The sequence below is a fragment of the Salvelinus alpinus genome, chromosome 12, assembly GCF_045679555.1.
Source record: "Salvelinus alpinus chromosome 12, SLU_Salpinus.1, whole genome shotgun sequence".
Lineage (NCBI taxonomy): Eukaryota > Metazoa > Chordata > Actinopteri > Salmoniformes > Salmonidae > Salvelinus > Salvelinus alpinus.
The window spans coordinates 57,425,761-57,445,402 of NC_092097.1; the positions used below are offsets into that span (position 1 = coordinate 57,425,761).

General features: G+C 50.5%; 1 protein-coding gene across 2 annotated transcripts in view; it reads right to left on the reverse strand.

The window, feature by feature from the left end:
• The window catches only part of atg7 (ATG7 autophagy related 7 homolog (S. cerevisiae)), a 97,146-nt gene that overhangs the window by 31,380 nt on the left and 46,124 nt on the right, over positions 1-19,642 (reverse strand). For both annotated transcript variants that reach the window (XR_011667302.1, XM_071336955.1), the window contains exon 18: positions 3,132-3,254. Coding sequence is in view for 1 of the 2 variants with exons in the window: in XM_071336955.1 (XP_071193056.1) it covers positions 3,132-3,254 (123 nt within the window). In the remaining variant the exon portion in view is untranslated. The remainder of the gene's footprint in view (positions 1-3,131; positions 3,255-19,642) is intronic.

Here is a 19,642-nt window from a genome sequence, read left to right on the forward strand (position 1 = left end):
TATAGCCTACACATTGACTCTGTACCGGTACCCCCTGTATATAGCATTTCACTGTGAGGTCTACTACACCTGTTGTATTCAGCATTTCACTGTGAGTTCTGCTACACCTGTTGTATTCAGCATTTCACTATGAGGTCTACTACACCTGTTGTATTCGGCATTTCACTGTAAGGTCTACTACACCTGTTGTATTCAGCATTTCACTGTGAGGTCTACTACACCTGTTGTATTCAGCATTTCACTGTAAGGTCTACTACACCTGTTGTATTCAGCATTTCACTGTAAGGTCTACTACACCTGTTGTATTCAGCATTTCACTGTAAGGTCTACTACACCTGTTGTATTCAGCATTTCACTGTAAGGTCTACTACACCTGTTGTATTCAGCATTTCACTGTGAGGTCTACTACACCTGTTGTATTCAGCATTTCACTGTGAGGTCTACTACACCTGTTGTATTCAGCATTTCACTGTGAGGTCTACTACACCTGTTGTATTCAGCATTTCACTGTAAGGTCTACTACACCTGTTGTATTCAGCATTTCACTGTAAGGTCTACTACACCTGTTGTATTCAGCATTTCACTGTAAGGTCTATTACACCTGTTGTATTCAGCATTTCACTGTGAGGTCTACTACACCTGTTGTATTCAGCATTTCACTGTAAGGTCTACTACACCTGTTGTATTCAGCATTTCACTGTAAGGTCTACTACACCTGTTGTATTCAGCATTTCACTGTGAGGTCTACTACACCTGTTGTATTCAGCATTTCACTGTAAGGTCTACTACACCTGTTGTATTCAGCATTTCACTGTGAGGTCTACTACACCTGTTGTATTCAGCATTTCACTGTAAGGTCTACTACACCTGTTGTATTCAGCATTTCACTGTAAGGTCTACTACACCTGTTGTATTCAGCATTTCACTGTGAGGTCTACTACACCTGTTGTATTCAGCATTTCACTGTGAGGTCTACTACACCTGTTGTATTCAGCATTTCACTGTGAGGTCTACTACACCTGTTGTATTCAGCATTTCACTGTGAGGTCTACTACACCTGTTGTATTCAGCATTTCACTGTAAGGTCTACTACACCTGTTGTATTCAGCATTTCACTGTGAGGTCTACTACACCTGTTGTATTCAGCATTTCACTGTAAGGTCTACTACACCTGTTGTATTCAGCATTTCACTGTAAGGTCTACCTACACCTGTTGTATTCAGCATTTCACTGTCAGGTCTACTACACCTGTTGTATTCAGCATTTCACTGTGAGGTCTACTACACCTGTTGTATTCAGCATTTCACTGTGAGGTCTACTACACCTGTTGTATTCAGCATTTCACTGTAAGGTCTACTACACCTGTTGTATTCAGCATTTCACTGTAAGGTCTACTACACCTGTTGTATTCGGCATTTCACTGTGAGGTCTACTACACCTGTTGTATTCAGCATTTCACTGTGAGGTCTATTACACCTGTTGTATTCAGCATTTCACTGTGAGGTCTACTACACCTGTTGTATTCAGCATTTCACTGTAAGGTCTACTACACCTGTTGTATTCAGCATTTCACTGTGAGGTCTACTACACCTGTTGTATTCAGCATTTCACTGTGAGGTCTACTACACCTGTTGTATTCAGCATTTCACTGTAAGGTCTACCTACACCTGTTGTATTCAGCATTTCACTGTAAGGTCTACTACACCTGTTGTATTCAGCATTTCACTGTAAGGTCTACTACACCTGTTGTATTCAGCATTTCACTGTAAGGTCTACTACACCTGTTGTATTCAGCATTTCACTGTAAGGTCTATTACACCTGTTGTATTCAGCATTTCACTGTGAGGTCTACTACACCTGTTGTATTCAGCATTTCACTGTAAGGTCTACTACACCTGTTGTATTCAGCATTTCACTGTGAGGTCTACTACACCTGTTGTATTCAGCATTTCACTGTAAGGTCTACTACACCTGTTGTATTCAGCATTTCACTGTAAGGTCTACTACACCTGTTGTATTCAGCATTTCACTGTGAGGTCTACTACACCTGTTGTATTCAGCATTTCACTGTGAGGTCTACTACACCTGTTGTATTCAGCATTTCACTGTGAGGTCTACTACACCTGTTGTATTCAGCATTTCACTGTAAGGTCTACCTACACCTGTTGTATTCAGCATTTCACTGTCAGGTCTACACCTGTTGTATTCAGCATTTCACTGTGAGGTCTACTACACCTGTTGTATTCAGCATTTCACTGTGAGGTCTATTACACCTGTTGTATTCAGCATTTCACTGTGAGGTCTACTACACCTGTTGTATTCAGCATTTCACTGTAAGGTCTACTACACCTGTTGTATTCAGCATTTCACTGTGAGGTCTATTACACCTGTTGTATTCAGCATTTCACTGTAAGGTCTACCTACACCTGTTGTATTCAGCATTTCACTGTCAGGTCTACACCTGTTGTATTCAGCATTTCACTGTGAGGTCTACTACACCTGTTGTATTCAGCATTTCACTGTGAGGTCTACTACACCTGTTGTATTCAGCATTTCACTTTGAGGTCTACTACACCTGTTGTATTCAGCATTTCACTGTGAGGTCTACTACACCTGTTGTATTCAGCATTTCACTGTAAGGTCTACTACACCTGTTGTATTCAGCATTTCACTGTCAGGTCTACACCTGTTGTATTCAGCATTTCACTGTGAGGTCTACTACACCTGTTGTATTCAGCATTTCACTGTGAGGTCTATTACACCTGTTGTATTCAGCATTTCACTGTGAGGTCTACTACACCTGTTGTATTCAGCATTTCACTGTAAGGTCTACTACACCTGTTGTATTCAGCATTTCACTGTGAGGTCTACTACACCTGTTGTATTCAGCATTTCACTGTAAGGTCTACTACACCTGTTGTATTCAGCATTTCACTGTAAGGTCTACTACACCTGTTGTATTCAGCATTTCACTGTAAGGTCTACTACACCTGTTGTATTCAGCATTTCACTGTAAGGTCTACTACACCTGTTGTATTCAGCATTTCACTGTGAGGTCTACTACACCTGTTGTATTCAGCATTTCACTGTGAGGTCTACTACAGTAGTAGTGTGTGTCGGGGTGTGTGTACCTCTGCGTTCTGTGTCTCCTGGTGTAGCTGAGTCAAACCAGTCAGGTCCTCCAGGAAGGAGTGGGAGGAGTTAAACACCTTGGACAGGAAGTTGAAACCATCCTTCTCATAGCTGTCCAGGACCTAGGGTGTAAACAAAAACAACAGGGTCAACAACAATAACTATCATCAAACCCCTAAACAACATCACCACCACCATGATAGGGAGAGGGGAGGGGGACAAGGCTAGGGAGAGGGGAGGGGAACAAGGCTAGGGGAGAGGGGAGGGGGACAAGGCTAGAGGAGAGGGGAGGGGGACAAGGCTAGAGGAGAGGGGAGGGGGACAAGGCTAGAGGAGAGGGGAGGGGGACAAGGCTAGAGGAGAGGGGAGGGGGACAAGGCTAGGGAGAGGGGAGGGGGACAAGGCTAGAGGAGAGGGGAGGGGGACAAGGCTAGGGAGAGGGGAGGGGGACAAGGCTAGGGAGAGGGGAGGGGGACAAGGCTAGGGAGAGGGGAGGGGGACAAGGCTAGGGAGGGGGGAGGGGGACAAGGCTAGAGGAGAGGGGAGGGGGACAAGGCTAGAGGAGAGGGGAGGGGGACAAGGCTAGGGAGAGGGGAGGGGGACAAGGCTAGGGAGAGGGGAGGGGGACAAGGCTAGGGAGGGGGGAGGGGGACAAGGCTAGGGAGAGGGGAGGGGGACAAGGTGTAGGGACAAGGCTAGAGGAGAGGGGAGGGGGACAAGGCTAGGGAGAGGGGGACAAGGCTAGAGGAGAGGGGAGGGGGACAAGGCTAGAGGAGAGGGGAGGGGGACAAGGCTAGAGGAGAGGGGAGGGGGACAAGGCTAGGGGAGAGGGGAGGGGGACAAGGCTAGGGAGAGGGGAGGGGGACAAGGCTAGGGAGGGGGGAGGGGGACAAGGCTAGGGAGAGGGGAGGGGGACAAGGCTAGAGGAGAGGGGAGGGGGACAAGGCTAGAGGAGAGGGGAGGGGGACAAGGCTAGGGAGAGGGGAGGTGGAGGGGGACAAGGCTAGGGAGAGGGGAGGTGGAGGGGGACAAGGCTAGGGAGGGGGGAGGGGGACAAGGCTAGGGAGGGGGGAGGGGGACAAGGCTAGGGAGGGGGGAGGGGGACAAGGCTAGGGAGAGGGGAGGGGGACAAGGCTAGAGGAGAGGGGAGGGGGACAAGGCTAGGGAGAGGGGAGGGGGACAAGGCTAGAGGAGAGGGGAGGGGGACAAGGCTAGAGGAGAGGGGAGGGGGACAAGGCTAGAGGAGAGGGGAGGGGGACAAGGCTAGGGAGAGGGGAGGGGGACAAGGCTAGGGAGAGGGGAGGGGGACAAGGTGTAGGGACAAGGCTAGAGGAGAGGGGAGGGGGACAAGGCTAGGGAGAGGGGGACAAGGCTAGAGGAGAGGGGAGGGGGACAAGGCTAGAGGAGAGGGGAGGGGGACAAGGCTAGAGGAGAGGGGAGGGGGACAAGGCTAGAGGAGAGGGGAGGGGGACAAGGCTAGGGGAGAGGGGAGGGGGACAAGGCTAGGGAGAGGGGAGGGGGACAAGGCTAGGGAGAGGGGAGGGGGACAAGGCTAGGGAGGGGGGAGGGGGACAAGGCTAGAGGAGAGGGGAGGGGGACAAGGCTAGAGGAGAGGGGAGGGGGACAAGGCTAGAGGAGAGGGGAGGGGGACAAGGCTAGGGAGGGGGGAGGGGGACAAGGCTAGGGAGGGGGGAGGGGGACAAGGCTAGGGAGGGGGGAGGGGGACAAAGCTAGGGAGGGGGGAGGGGGACAAAGCTAGGGAGGGGGGAGGGGGACAAGGCTAGGGAGGGGGGAGGGGGACAAGGCTAGAGGAGAGGGGAGGGGGACAAGGCTAGAGGAGAGGGGAGGGGGACAAGGCTAGAGGAGAGGGGAGGGGGACAAGGCTAGGGAGAGGGGAGGGGGACAAGGCTAGGGAGAGGGGAGGGGGACAAGGCTAGGGAGGGGGGAGGGGGACAAGGCTAGGGAGGGGGGAGGGGGACAAGGCTAGGGAGGGGGGAGGGGGACAAGGCTAGGGAGGGGGGAGGGGGACAAGGCTAGGGAGGGGGAGGGGGACAAGGCTAGAGGAGAGGGGAGGGGGACAAGGCTAGAGGAGAGGGGAGGGGGACAAGGCTAGAGGAGAGGGGAGGGGGACAAGGCTAGAGGAGAGGGGAGGGGGACAAGGCTAGAGGAGAGGGGAGGGGGACAAGGCTAGAGGAGAGGGGAGGGGGACAAGGCTAGAGGAGAGGGGAGGGGGACAAGGCTAGAGGAGAGGGGAGGGGGACAAGGCTAGAGGAGAGGGGAGGGGGACAAGGCTAGGGGAGAGGGGAGGGGGACAAGGCTAGGGGAGAGGGGAGGGGGACAAGGCTAGGGAGAGGGGAGGGGGACAAGGCTAGGGAGGGGGGAGGGGGACAAGGCTAGGGAGAGGGGGACAAGGCTAGGGAGGGGGGAGGGGGACAAGGCTAGAGGAGAGGGGAGGGGGACAAGGCTAGAGGAGAGGGGAGGGGGACAAGGCTAGGGAGGGGGGAGGGGGACAAGGCTAGGGAGGGGGGAGGGGGACAAGGCTAGGGAGGGGGGAGGGGGACAAGGCTAGGGAGGGGGGAGGGGGACAAAGCTAGGGAGGGGGAGGGGGACAAGGCTAGGGAGAGGGGAGGGGGACAAGGCTAGAGGAGAGGGGAGGGGGACAAGGCTAGAGGAGAGGGGAGGGGGACAAGGCTAGAGGAGAGGGGAGGGGGACAAGGCTAGAGGAGAGGGGAGGGGGACAAGGCTAGGGAGAGGGGAGGGGGACAAGGCTAGGGAGAGGGGAGGGGGACAAGGCTAGGGAGGGGGGAGGGGGACAAGGCTAGGGAGGGGGGAGGGGGACAAGGCTAGGGAGGGGGGAGGGGGACAAGGCTAGGGAGAGGGGAGGGGGACAAGGCTAGGGAGGGGGGAGGGGGACAAGGCTAGGGAGGGGGGAGGGGGACAAGGCTAGGGAGAGGGGAGGGGGACAAGGCTAGGGAGGGGGGAGGGGGACAAGGCTAGGGAGGGGGGAGGGGGACAAGGCTAGGGAGGGGGGAGGGGGACAAGGCTAGGGAGAGGGGGACAAGGCTAGAGGAGAGGGGGACAAGGCTAGAGGAGAGGGGAGGGGGACAAGGCTAGAGGAGAGGGGAGGGGGACAAGGCTAGAGGAGAGGGGAGGGGGACAAGGCTAGAGGAGAGGGGAGGGGGACAAGGCTAGAGGAGAGGGGAGGGGGACAAGGCTAGAGGAGAGGGGAGGGGGACAAGGCTAGAGGAGAGGGGAGGGGGACAAGGCTAGAGGAGAGGGGAGGGGGACAAGGCTAGGGAGAGGGGGACAAGGCTAGAGGAGAGGGGAGGGGGACAAGGCTAGAGGAGAGGGGAGGGGGACAAGGCTAGAGGAGAGGGGAGGGGGACAAGGCTAGAGGAGAGGGGAGGGGGACAAGGCTAGAGGGGAGGGGGACAAGGCTAGAGGAGAGGGGAGGGGGACAAGGCTAGAGGAGAGGGGAGGGGGACAAGGCTAGAGGAGAGGGGAGGGGGACAAGGCTAGGGGAGAGGGGAGGGGGACAAGGCTAGAGGAGAGGGGAGGGGGACAAGGCTAGAGGAGAGGGGAGGGGGACAAGGCTAGGGAGAGGGGAGGGGGACAAGGCTAGGGAGAGGGGAGGGGGACAAGGCTAGGGAGGGGGACAAGGCTAGGGAGGGGGACAAGGCTAGGGAGAGGGGAGGGGGACAAGGTTAGGGAGGGGGGAGGGGGACAAGGCTAGGGAGAGGGGAGGGGGACAAGGCTAGGGAGGGGGAGGGGGACAAGGCTAGGGAGAGGGGAGGGGGACAAGGCTAGGGAGGGGGGAGGGGGACAAGGCTAGGGAGAGGGGGACGGGGGACAAGGCTAGGGGGGGGGGGAGGGGGACAAGGCTAGGGAGGGGGGAGAGGGACAAGGCTAGGGAGAGGGACAAGGCTAGGGAGAGGGACAAGGCTAGGGAGAGGGGAGGGGGACAAGGCTAGGGAGAGGGGAGGGGGACAAGGCTAGGGAGAGGGGGACGGGGGACAAGGCTAGGGGGGGGGGGGAGGGGGACAAGGCTAGGGAGAGGGGAGGGGGACAAGGCTAGGGAGAGGGGAGGGGGACAAGGCTAGGGAGGGGGGAGGGGGACAAGGCTAGGGAGAGGGGGACAAGGCTAGGGAGAGGGGGACAAGGCTAGGGAGGGGGGTCTGGGGAACAAGGCTAGGGGGGGTCTGGGGAACAAGGCTAGGGGGTGTTCTCGGGGACAAGCCTAGGGGGGGGGTCTCGGGGACAAGGCTAGGTGACAAGGTTAAGGGGGTTCTGGGGGACAAGGCTAGGGAGGGGAACAAGGCTAGGGAGAGGGGGACAAGGCTAGGGAGAGGGGGACAAGGCTAGGGGGGGTCTGGGGAACAAGGCTAGGGGGGGGGTCTCGGGGACAAGGCTAGGGGACAAGGTTAAGGGGGTCCTGGGGGACAAGGCTAGGGGGGGTTCTCGGGGACAAGGCTAGGGGACAAGGTTGGGGGAACAAGGCTAGGGGAACAAGGCTAGGGGGACAAGGCTAGGGTCTGTAGTCTGGGGGACAAGGCTAGGTTCTGTAGTCTGGGGGACAAGGCTAGGGTCTGTAGTCTGGGGGACAAGGCTAGGGTCTGTAGTCTGGGGGACAAGGCTAGGGTCTGTAGTCTGGGGGACAAGGCTAGGGTCTGTAGTCTGGGGGACAAGGCTAGGGTCTGTAGTCTGGGGGACAAGGCTAGGGTCTGTAGTCTGGGGGACAAGGCTAGGGTCTGTAGTCTGGGGGACAAGGCTAGGGTCTGTAGTCTGGGGGACAAGGCTAGGGTCTGTAGTCTGGGGGACAAGGCTAGGGTCTGTAGTCTGGGGGACAAGGCTAGGGTCTGTAGTCTGGGGGACAAGGCTAGGGTCTGTAGTCTGGGGGACAAGGCTAGGGTCTGTAGTCTGGGGGACAAGGCTAGGGTCTGTAGTCTGGGGGACAAGGCTAGCGTCTGTAGCGTCTGTAGTCTGGGGGACAAGGCTAGCGTCTGTAGCGTCTGTAGTCTGGGGGACAAGGCTAGCGTCTGGTTCCACTATAGCAGACAGACAGTGGTGTCTGACCCCCTCTCCTCCTCCCTGGTCTTTCAGACCCTTCGCTATCTGTTGAGATAAAGTCACTCACTAATAAGTCTGGCTCTGAGAATTATGGGAATGTGTGGGGTGGGCTTTAAGAGCCCAGAGAGTTTAAACACACACACGGATTTACTACACAACAGCGAGAGCCCGTCAGAACTTTTGATAAACTAGTCCCGTCTCCCGTAGCAACCCAGAAACAGGAGCGCCGGAGAGTTTACAAGATTTCTCCTGATGTGTTCCAGACCTGCTTTACACTAGCAGCCATGTGACTCTGTGTATATTTACATGGGCTGTGTGTGTGTGTGTGTGTGTGTGTGTGTGTGTGTGTGTGTGTGTGTGTGTTGGCTCTGTGTGTGTGTGTGTATATGTACGTTGGCTGTGTGTGTGTGTGTGTGTGTGTGTACGTTGGCTGTGTTTGTGTGTGTGTGTGTATGTGTGTGTGTGTGTGTGTGTACGTTGGCTGTGTGTGTGTGTGTATGTGTGTGTGTGTGTGTGTGTGTGTGTGTGTGTGTGTGTGTGTGTGTGTGTGTGTGTACGTTGGCTGTGTTTGTGTGTGTGTGTACGTTGGCTGTGTTTGTGTGTGTGTGTTGGCTGTGTTTGTGTGTGTACGTGGGCTGTGTGTGTGTATATGTGTGTGTGTGTGTGTGTGTAGTGTGTGTATATGTGTGTGTGTGTGTGTGTAGTGTGTGTATATGTGTGTGTGTAGTTTATGTAGTGTGTCTGACATCTGGTTTGAATAAAGCTCTCTCTCCAGTCAGATGTGGTTCCGCCCACCACTTCTCGTAACTTCCAGAACTCTTTCACTCTCACAGATAAAACTACGCTTTAACTCTTTAGAGGACTCACAGATAAAACTACGCTTTAACTCTTTAGAGGACTCACAGATAAAACTACGCTTTAACTCCTTAGAGGACTCACAGATAAAACTACGCTTTAACTCTTTAGAGGACTCACAGATAAAACTACGCTTTAACTCTTTAGAGGACTCACAGATAAAACTACGCTTTAACTCCTTAGAGGACTCACAGATAAAACTACGCTTTAACTCTTTAGAGGACTCACAGATAAAACTACGCTTTAACTCTTTAGAGGACTCACAGATAAAACTACGCTTTAACTCTTTAGAGGACTCACAGATAAAACTACGCTCTTTAGAGGACTCACAGATAAAACTATGCTTTAACTCCTTAGAGGACTCACAGATAAAACTACGCTTTAACTCCTTAGAGGACTCACAGATAAAACTACGCTTTAACTCTTTAGAGGACTCACAGATAAAACTACGCTTTAACTCTTTAGAGGACTCACAGATAAAACTACGCTTTAACTCCTTAGAGGACTCACAGATAAAACTACGCTTTAACTCCTTAGAGGACTCACAGATAAAACTACGCTTTAACTCCTTAGAGGACTCACAGATAAAACTACGCTTTAACTCCTTAGATGACTCACAGATAAAACTACGCTTGAACTCTTTAGAGGACTCACAGATAAAACAACGTTTTAACTCTTTAGAGGACTCACAGATAAAACTACGCTTTAACTTTTTAGAGGACTCACAGATAAAACTACGCTTTAACTTTTTAGAGGACTCACAGAACTCTTTCACTCTCACAAAATCTTTAGCAGGACTCATTGTTATTCTTGGATGCCACTATCTGCTCGGATGTTCATTTAGCTTTTTAAACAGTCTGTAGAACAACTGTCTTCAGGTTGTCATTTAACCTGAATGTATGGAGGTTAAGAAGACAGAGAGAGAGAGAGACAGACAGACAGACAGAGACAGACAGAGACAGACAGACAGAGACAGACAGAGAGAGAGAGAGACACAGAGAGCGACAAAGAGAGAGAGACAGCGACAGAGAGACAGCGACAGAGAGACAGCGACAGAGAGACAGCGACAGAGAGAGCGACAGAGAGACAGCGACAGAGAGACAGCGACAGAGAGACAGCGACAGAGAGACAGCGACAGAGAGACAGCGACAGAGAGACAGCGACAGAGAGACAGAGACAGAGAGAGACAGCGACAGAGAGAGACAGCGACAGAGAGACAGAGACAGAGAGACAGAGAGACAGAGACAGAGAGAGACAGAGACAATGAGACAAATACATTATTTCTGATTGAGATTAAATCTATTTTATAAGAGAGACCTGGTCACTATAACAACAGTATGTCCAACCTGTGGTCTGGTCACTATAACAACAGTATGTCCAACCTGTGGTCTGGTCACTATGACAACAGTCAACAGTATGTCCAACCTGTGGACTGGTCACTATGACAACAGTATGTCCAACCGGTGGACTGGTCACTATGACAACAGTATGTCCAACCTGTGGACTGGTCACTATGACAACAGTATGTCCAACCTGTGGACTGGTCACTATGACAACAGTATGTCCAACCTGTGGACTGGTCACTATGACAACAGTTTGTCCAACCTGTGGACTGGTCACTATGACAACAGTCAACAGTATGTCCAACCTGTGGACTGGTCACTATGACAACAGTCAACAGTATGTCCAACCTGTGGACTGGTCACTATGACAACAGTCAACAGTATGTCCAACCTGTGGACTGGTCACTATAACAACAGTCAACAGTATGTCCAACCTGTGGACTGGTCACTATGACAACAGTCAACAGTATGTCCAACCTGTGGACTGGTCACTATAACAACAGTATGTCCAACCTGTGGACTGGTCACTATGACAACAGTCAACAGTATGTCCAACCTGTGGACTGGTCACTATGACAACAGTCAACAGTATGTCCAACCTGTGGACTGGTCCCTATGACAACAGTCAACAGCATGTCCAACCTGTGGACTGGTCACTATGACAACAGTCAACAGTATGTCCAACCTGTGGACTGGTCACTATAACAACAGTATGTCCAACCTGTGGACTGGTCCCTATGACAACAGTATGTCCAACCTGTGGACTGGTCACTATGACAACAGTCAACAGTATGTCCAACCTGTGGACTGGTCCCTATGACAACAGTCAACAGTATGTCCAACCTGTGGACTGTTCACTATGACAACAGTCAACAGCATGTCCAACCTGTGGACCGGTCACTATGACAACAGTCAACAGCATATCCAACCTGTGGACTGGTCACTATAACAACAGTATGTCCAACCTGTGGACTGGTCCCTATGACAACAGTATGTCCAACCTGTGGACTGGTCACTATAACAACAGTATGTCCAACCTGTGGACTGGTCCCTATGACAACAGTATGTCCAACCTGTGGACCGGTCACTATGACAACAGTCAACAGTATGTCCAACCTGTGGACTGGTCACTATAACAACAGTATGTCCAACCTGTGGACCGGTCACTATGACAACAGTCAACAGTATGTCCAACCTGTGGACTGGTCACTATAACAACAGTCAACAGTATGTCCAACCTGTGGTCTGGTCACTATAACAACAGTATGTCCAACCTGTGGACTGGTCACTATAACAACAGTCAACAGTATGTCCAACCTGTGGTCTGGTCCCTATAACAACAGTATGTCCAACCTGTGGACTGGTCCCTATGACAACAGTATGTCCAACCTGTGGACTGGTCACTATAACAACAGTATGTCCAACCTGTGGACCGGTCACTATGACAACAGTCAACAGTATGTCCAACCTGTGGACCGGTCACTATGACAACAGTCAACAGTATGTCCAACCTGTGGACTGGTCACTATAACAACAGTCAACAGTATGTCCAACCTGTGGACTGGTCACTATAACAACAGTCAACAGTATGTCCAACCTGTGGTCTGGTCACTATAACAACAGTATGTCCAACCTGTGGACTGGTCACTATAACAACAGTCAACAGTATGTCCAACCTGTGGTCTGGTCCCTATAACAACAGTCAACAGTATGTCCAACCTGTGGACCGGTCACTATAACAACAGTCAACAGTATGTCCAACCTGTGGACTGGTCACTATAACAACAGTCAACAGTATGTCCAACCTGTGGTCTGGTCCCTATAACAACAGTATGTCCAACCTGTGGACTGGTCACTATAACAACAGTCAACAGTATGTCCAACCTGTGGTCTGGTCCCTATGACAACAGTATGTCCAACCTGTGGACTGGTCACTATAACAACAGTCAACAGTATGTCCAACCTGTGGTCTGGTCCCTATAACAACAGTATGTCCAACCTGTGGACTGGTCACTATGACAACAGTCAACAGTATGTCCAACCTGTGGACTGGTCACTATGACAACAGTCAACAGTATGTCCAACCTGTGGACTGGTCACTATAACAACAGTATGTCCAACCTGTGGACTGGTCACTATAACAACAGTCAACAGTATGTCCAACCTGTGGACTGGTCACTATAACAACAGTCAACAGTATGTCCAACCTGTGGTCTGGTCCCTATAACAACAGTATGTCCAACCTGTGGACTGGTCACTATGACAACAGTATGTCCAACCTGTGGACTGGTCACTTTAACGGTTAGTGAAGTACTGTATGTAGAGGTTTGGCAAAGCTTTGAGACAAAGCCACGTCAAGAAGACAATGATTTATTGTAGTTTGTGCCTTCAGAATAAATGAGGGAGGAGAGGGGCCAGCCCTTAAATTGGCATGATATTTTCTGCTGAACACTTGTTTTGTTTCCATGGTGACCTGGCATTACAGACAGCTAACTGTAGCGAAGAGAGGAGAAGGAGAGAGGAGATGGAGAATAGAGGAAAAGAGAGAGAGGAGAGAATAGAGGAGAAGAGAAGAGAAGGGAGAAGAGGAAAAGAGGGAGAGGAGAGAATAGAGGAGGAGGCAAGAAGAGGAGAAGAGAAGGGAGAGAGGAGGCGAGAAGAGAGGAGAATGAGAAGAGAAGAGAGAGAGGAGGAGAGAATAGAGGAGGAGAGGAGAGAGGAGGAGAGGAGAAAGGTGAGAGGAGAAAGGTGAGGAGGGGAGGTGAGAGGAGGAGAGAGAGAGGAAGAAGAGGAGGACAGGAAGAGGAGGAGAGGGAGATGAGGAGAGGGAGATGAGGAGAGGGAGATGAGGAGAGGGAGATGAGGAGAGGGAGATGAGGAGAGAGGGAGATGAGAGATTTATTCTCTATATCATTTGAAAAGTTGTGCATATTTTTGGGATATTTAAAAAATAACAAAACATCTGTATTACATGTAATGTAGAGCTACAGTCGAACATGACCGTGTTGAGATCACTGAACGTCTTCCTCTGGGACATAACGAGACATTTCAAACCTTTCTGCGGTACTGGAAACTTAAAAAGGGTTCAAGATTTCTTTGATTTTGCTTCAAGCTTGTCTTTCTTTTTTTCACATGAAAGTGGTAGATGTGAGAGGGTTTATGAACTCTGTATAACTACAAAGACTGCATTCAGTAAGAGAGAGAGACTAAATTTAACGATTTGCACATCGTTACAACACTGTATATAGCCATAATATGACATTTAAAATGTCTATTCCTTTGGAACTTTTGTTTATTATCTATTTCACTTGCTTTTAACAATGTAAACATATTTTTCCCATGCCAATAGAGCTATTGAATTGAGAGCGAGAGAGATTATTAAACCAGGGTGGAAACTGGACAGAATAATGGACTTTGAAGACACTGCGACAGCCTGTGTCAGTCAGTACACGTCTGGAAGAGTAGTAGTGCAGGGAAAACCTCAAACGTTTTCAGCAGACCTTTTACAGGGTCAAAGAGAGCACAGCAGGAGAAGTAGTCTTGGGGACTACTTGAAAAACTACAACAAAAGCAACAATAGTACTGTTTGTCCATTATGAGACACCGTAGCCAGTATACCACTTCCTCAACATAGTCAGAATTAATCCAAGATAACTCAAGAAATGTCAATGTTGACGTTTTTTGTCATTTTTTTTGCCAAGGAGATCTTAGTCACGCAATTTTACATCTAAGATTTGGTTTTTATTTGGTTTGGTTTTTATTACTATTATTATTATTATTATTATTATTATTACTCAACGGAGAGAGAAAAAGAACCTGCATGAAAACGAGTCGTCTCTCATTAAAATGACAACAAAGACTTGATTGAACAATTGGCTAGCCGCCAGCCGAACTCATGCACGCTGACACCTCTACAGTTAGTGTATTGCAACTTAAGGTAGCTAGGTGGGACAACGACATGTGACAGGAAGTCCACTTTTCCTCAATAAAGTAGCTATCAGCAAAATTAGAGCTAGTAAGGGGGGGGGGGGGGACCAAGTGAACTGCACATTTTAGAGTGGCCTTTTATTGTCCGCAGCACAAGGTGCACCTGTGTAATGATCATGCTGTTTAATCAGCTTCTTGATATGCCACACCTGTCAGGTGGATGGATTATCTTGGCAAAGGAGAAATTCTCACGAACTGGGATGTAAACACACTTGTGGACAACATTTGAGAGGAATACGTTTTTTTTGTGCATTTGTAAAATTTCTGGGATCTTTTATTTCAGCTCATAAAACACGGGACCAACACTTTACATGTTGAGTTCATATTTCTGTTGAAGAACTACAAAATATAGATTTTGTTTGAAGAACTACAAAATAGTGATTTTGTCAGAGAGCATACAGAGCAGCAGCTCTATAGAGATGACTTGGAATGAACTTATAAAAAAGTAATCAAATAAAACATATGTAATATACAAAACAACTGAAGTATTTGACATAATAAAAGTAAAGTGAATAAATGGTTAATAAGTGATCAGCAGTAATGGGCAGTCACTACCATCAGGGGACTTTTTCTTTCATTATTAGTTGTAATTTTTACCCCCCCCCCACAATTTCGTGATTACGATCTTGTCTCATCGCTGCAACTCCCCAACGGGCTCGGGAGAGGCGATGGTCGAGTCACGAGTCCTCTGAAACATGACCCACCAAGCCGCGCTTCTTAACACCCGCTCGCTTAACACCCGCTCGCTTAACCCGGAAAGCCGGCTGCACCAATGTGTCGGAGGAAACACTGTACAACTGACGACCGAAGTCAGCCTGCAGGTGCCCGGCCCGCCACAAGGAGTCGCTAGAGCGAGATGAGCCAAATAAAGCCTCACCGTCCCAAACCCTCCCCTAACCCGGGCTACGATGCGCCTATTGTGCGCCGCTCTATGGGGCTCCCGGTCACAGCCGGTTGTTACACAGCCTTGGATCAAACCCCAGGATAGATTGGCGCTCCAACACTGCGCTGCAGTGCCTTAGACCGGATCTTCCCCAATATTTGGAACCAAAGTCTGGCCACCCAAATCCACAAAAGTGGAGACAAATTTGACCACAATAACGACCTTGGGATATGCGTCAACAGCAACCTTGGGAAAATCTTCTGCATTGTCATTAACCGCAGAGTTGTAGATTTCTGAGCAAATGTCAAATTGACTTTTTTTCCCAAATTACCGTACGACAGACCACATATTCACCCTGCACACCCAAATAGACAAACCGACAAAACAAAGGCAAAGTCTTCTCATGCTTAGTTGATTTCAAAAAAGCTTTTGACTAAATTTGGCATGAGGGTCAGCTATACAACATTCTAACATTCTACATACAACATTCGAAGATCCATGTACACAAACAACAAATGTGCAGTTAAAATTGGCAATAAACACACAGATTTCATTCCTCAGGGCCGTGAGGCGAAACTGGGAAGCAGCTTAAGCCCCACCCTCTTCAACATATATCAACGAATTAGCGAGGGCACTAGAACAATCTGCAGCACCCGGCCTCACCTTACTAGAATCTGAAGTCAAATGTTTGCTGATGATCTGGTGCTTCTGTCCCCAACCAAGGAGGGTCTACAGCAGCACCTAGATCTGCCCCCAACCAAGGAGGGTCTACAGCAGCACCTAGATCTGTCCTCAACCAAGGAGGGTCTACAGCAGCACCTAGATCTGTCCCCAACCAAGGAGGGCCTACAGCAGCACCTAGATCGGTCCCCAACTCAGGAGGGTCTATAGCAGCACCTAGATCTGTCCCCAACCAAGGAGGGCCTACAGCAGCACCTAGATCTGTCCCCAACCAAGGAGGGTCTACAGCAGCACCTAGATCTGTCCCCAACCAAGGAGGGTCTACAGCAGCACCTAGATCTGTCCCCAACCAAGGAGGGTCTACAGCAGCACCTAGATCTGTCCCCAACCAAGGAGGGTCTACAGCAGCACCTAGATCTGTCCCCAACCAAGGAGGGTCTACAGCAGCACCTAGATCTGTCCCCAACCAAGGAGGGTCTACAGCAGCACCTAGATCTGTCCCCAACCAAGGAGGGCCTACAGCAGCACCTAGATCTGTCCCCAACCAAGGAGGGCCTACAGCAGCACCTAGATCTGTCCCCAACCAAGGAGGGTCTACAGCAGCACCTAGATCTGTCCCCAACCAAGGAAGGCCTACAGCAGCACCTAGATCTGTCCCCAACCAAGGAGGGTCTACAGCAGCACCTAGATCTGTCCCCAACCAAGGAGGGCCTACAGCAGCACCTAGATCTGTCCCCAACCAAGGAGGGCCTACAGCAGCACCTAGATCTGTCCCCAACCAAGGAGGGTCTACAGCAGCACCTAGATCTGTCCCCAACCAAGGAGGGTCTACAGCAGCACCTAGATCTGTCCCCAACCAAGGAGGGCCTACAGCAGCACCTAGATCTGTCCCCAACCAAGGAGGGTCTACAGCAGCACCTAGATCTGTCCCCAACCAAGGAGGGCCTACAGCAGCACCTAGATCTGTCCCCAACCAAGGAGGGCCTACAGCAGCACCTAGATCTGTCCCCAACCAAGGAGGGCCTACAGCAGCACCTAGATCTGTCCCCAACCAAGGAGGGTCTACAGCAGCACCTAGATCTGTCCCCAACCAAGGAGGGTCTACAGCAGCACCTAGATCTGTCCCCAACCAAGGAGGGCCTACAGCAGCACCTAGATCTGTCCCCAACCAAGGAGGGTCTACAGCAGCACCTAGATCTGTCCCCAACCAAGGAGGGTCTACAGCAGCACCTAGATCTGTCCCCAACCAAGGAGGGTCTACAGCAGCACCTAGATCTGTCCCCAACCAAGGAGGGTCTACAGCAGCACCTAGATCTGTCCCCAACCAAGGAGGGTCTACAGCAGCACCTAGATCTGTCCCCAACCAAGGAGGGTCTACAGCAGCACCTAGATCTGTCCCCAACCAAGGAGGGTCTACAGCAGCACCTAGATCTGTCCCCAACCAAGGAAGGCCTACAGCAGCACCTAGATCTGTCCCCAACCAAGGAGGGTCTACAGCAGCACCTAGATCTGTCCCCAACCAAGGAGGGCCTACAGCAGCACCTAGATCTGTCCCCAACCAAGGAGGGTCTACAGCAGCACCTAGATCTGTCCCCAACCAAGGAGGGCCTACAGCAGCACCTAGATCTGTCCCCAACCAAGGAGGGTCTACAGCAGCACCTAGATCTGTCCCCAACCAAGGAGGGTCTACAGCAGCACCTAGATCTGTCCCCAACCAAGGAGGGTCTACAGCAGCACCTAGATCTGTCCCCAACCAAGGAGGGTCTACAGCAGCACCTAGATCTGTCCCCAACCAAGGAGGGTCTACAGCAGCACCTAGATCTGTCCCCAACCAAGGAGGGCCTACATTAGCACCTAGATCTGTCCTCAACCAAGGAGGGTCTATAGCAGCACCTAGATCTGTCCCCAACCAAGGAGGGTCTACAGCAGCACCTAGATCTGTCCCCAACCAAGGAGGGCCTACATTAGCACCTAGATCTGTCCTCAACCAAGGAGGGTCTATAGCAGCACCTAGATCTGTCCCCAACCTAGGAGGGTCTACAGCAGCACCTAGATATTCTGCACAGATTCTGCCAGACCTGGACCCTGACACTCAATCTCAGGAAGACAAAAATAATAATGGTGTTCCAGAAAAGGTCCAGTAGCCAATATAAATAAATACAAATTCTATCTCGACACCGTTGCCTTAGAGCACATAAAGAATTACACCTACTTTGGCCTAAACATCAACACGACAGGTAACTTCCTGTGAGCGATCTGAGAGACAAGGCAAGAAGGGCCTAATATGCCATCATAATGAACATAACACTCAGCATCCCAATTAGGATCTGGTTTAAAATACTTCAATCCGTTGTCGAACCCATTTCCCTCTGTTGTTGTGAGGTCTGTGGTCGACTCACCAACCAATTCACACTGAGACAAACATCCAATTGAGAGTCTGCATGCAGAATTCTGAAAACAATATGCACCTCGAAACCACAAACAATACAGAGATTTAAGACTATACCGTACTTATCAAAATCCAGAAAGGAGCTGTTAAATTCTACAACCACCTACAAGGAAGATGGTCACACATTACATCACAAAGCCCAAACCTACAGAGAGATGAACCTGGAGAAGAGTCTCCTCAGCCAGCTGGTTCTGGGGCTCTGTTCACAAACACAAACAGACCCCACAGAGCCCCAGGACAGCAACACAATTAGAACCAACCAAATTATGAGAAAGCAAAGAGATAAAACCTTTTCATACTACAACTAAAACACGGTTCATAGATGATAATAACACTTTACATATCTATATTTTTTTTAAACTTTGAGTGCAATATTTACTGTTAATTTCTAAAAGTTTTTAGTTGATGTTGTTAAATTTGTTTCTTATCACTTTTGTTTCTTATTTTTCCACTTGCTTTGGCAATATATAATATATAAAACATGTTTCCCAATAAAGCCCCTTTGAATTGAATTGAAAGAAGAGAGAGGGTGTGAGAAAGACAGAGAGAGAGGAAGAGAAGAGAGAGAGAGGGAGACAGAGAGAGAGGAAGAGGAGAGAGAGAGCGAGAGGGTGAGAGAGAGAGAGAGAGAGGAGAGAGAGAGAGAGAGGAAGAGGAGAGAGAGAGCGAGAGGGTGTGAGAGACAGAGAGAGAGGAAGAGGAGAGAGAGAGCGAGAGGGTGTGAGAGACAGAGAGAGAGGAAGAGGAGAGAGAGAGAGAGCGAGAGGGTGTGAGAGAGACAGAGCGAGAGGAAGAGGAGAGAGAGAGCGAGAGGGTGTGAGAAAGACAGAGAGAGAGGAAGAGGAGAGAGAGAGCGAGAGGGTGTGAGAGACAGAGAGAGAGGAAGAGGAGAGAGAGAGCGAGAGGGTGTGAGAGAGACAGAGCGAGAGGGTGTGAGAGAGACAGAGAGAGAGGAAGAGGAGAGAGAGAGCGAGAGGGTGTGAGAAAGACAGAGAGAGAGGAAGAGGAGAGCGAGAGGGTGTGAGAAAGACAGAGAGAGAGGAAGAGGAGAGAGAGAGCGAGAGGGTGTGAGAGAGACAGAGAGAGAGGAGAGAGAGAGAGAGAGGGTGTGGGTTTTCTGTTTCACCCTCAGGCTTACTGTACCCCTCGACAGCCAATCAGAGCGCTCAACACTAGAGACCACAAAGCCTGATGGGAAAGAGATGGGTTGTGCTGGCACCAATGACACACACACACACACACACA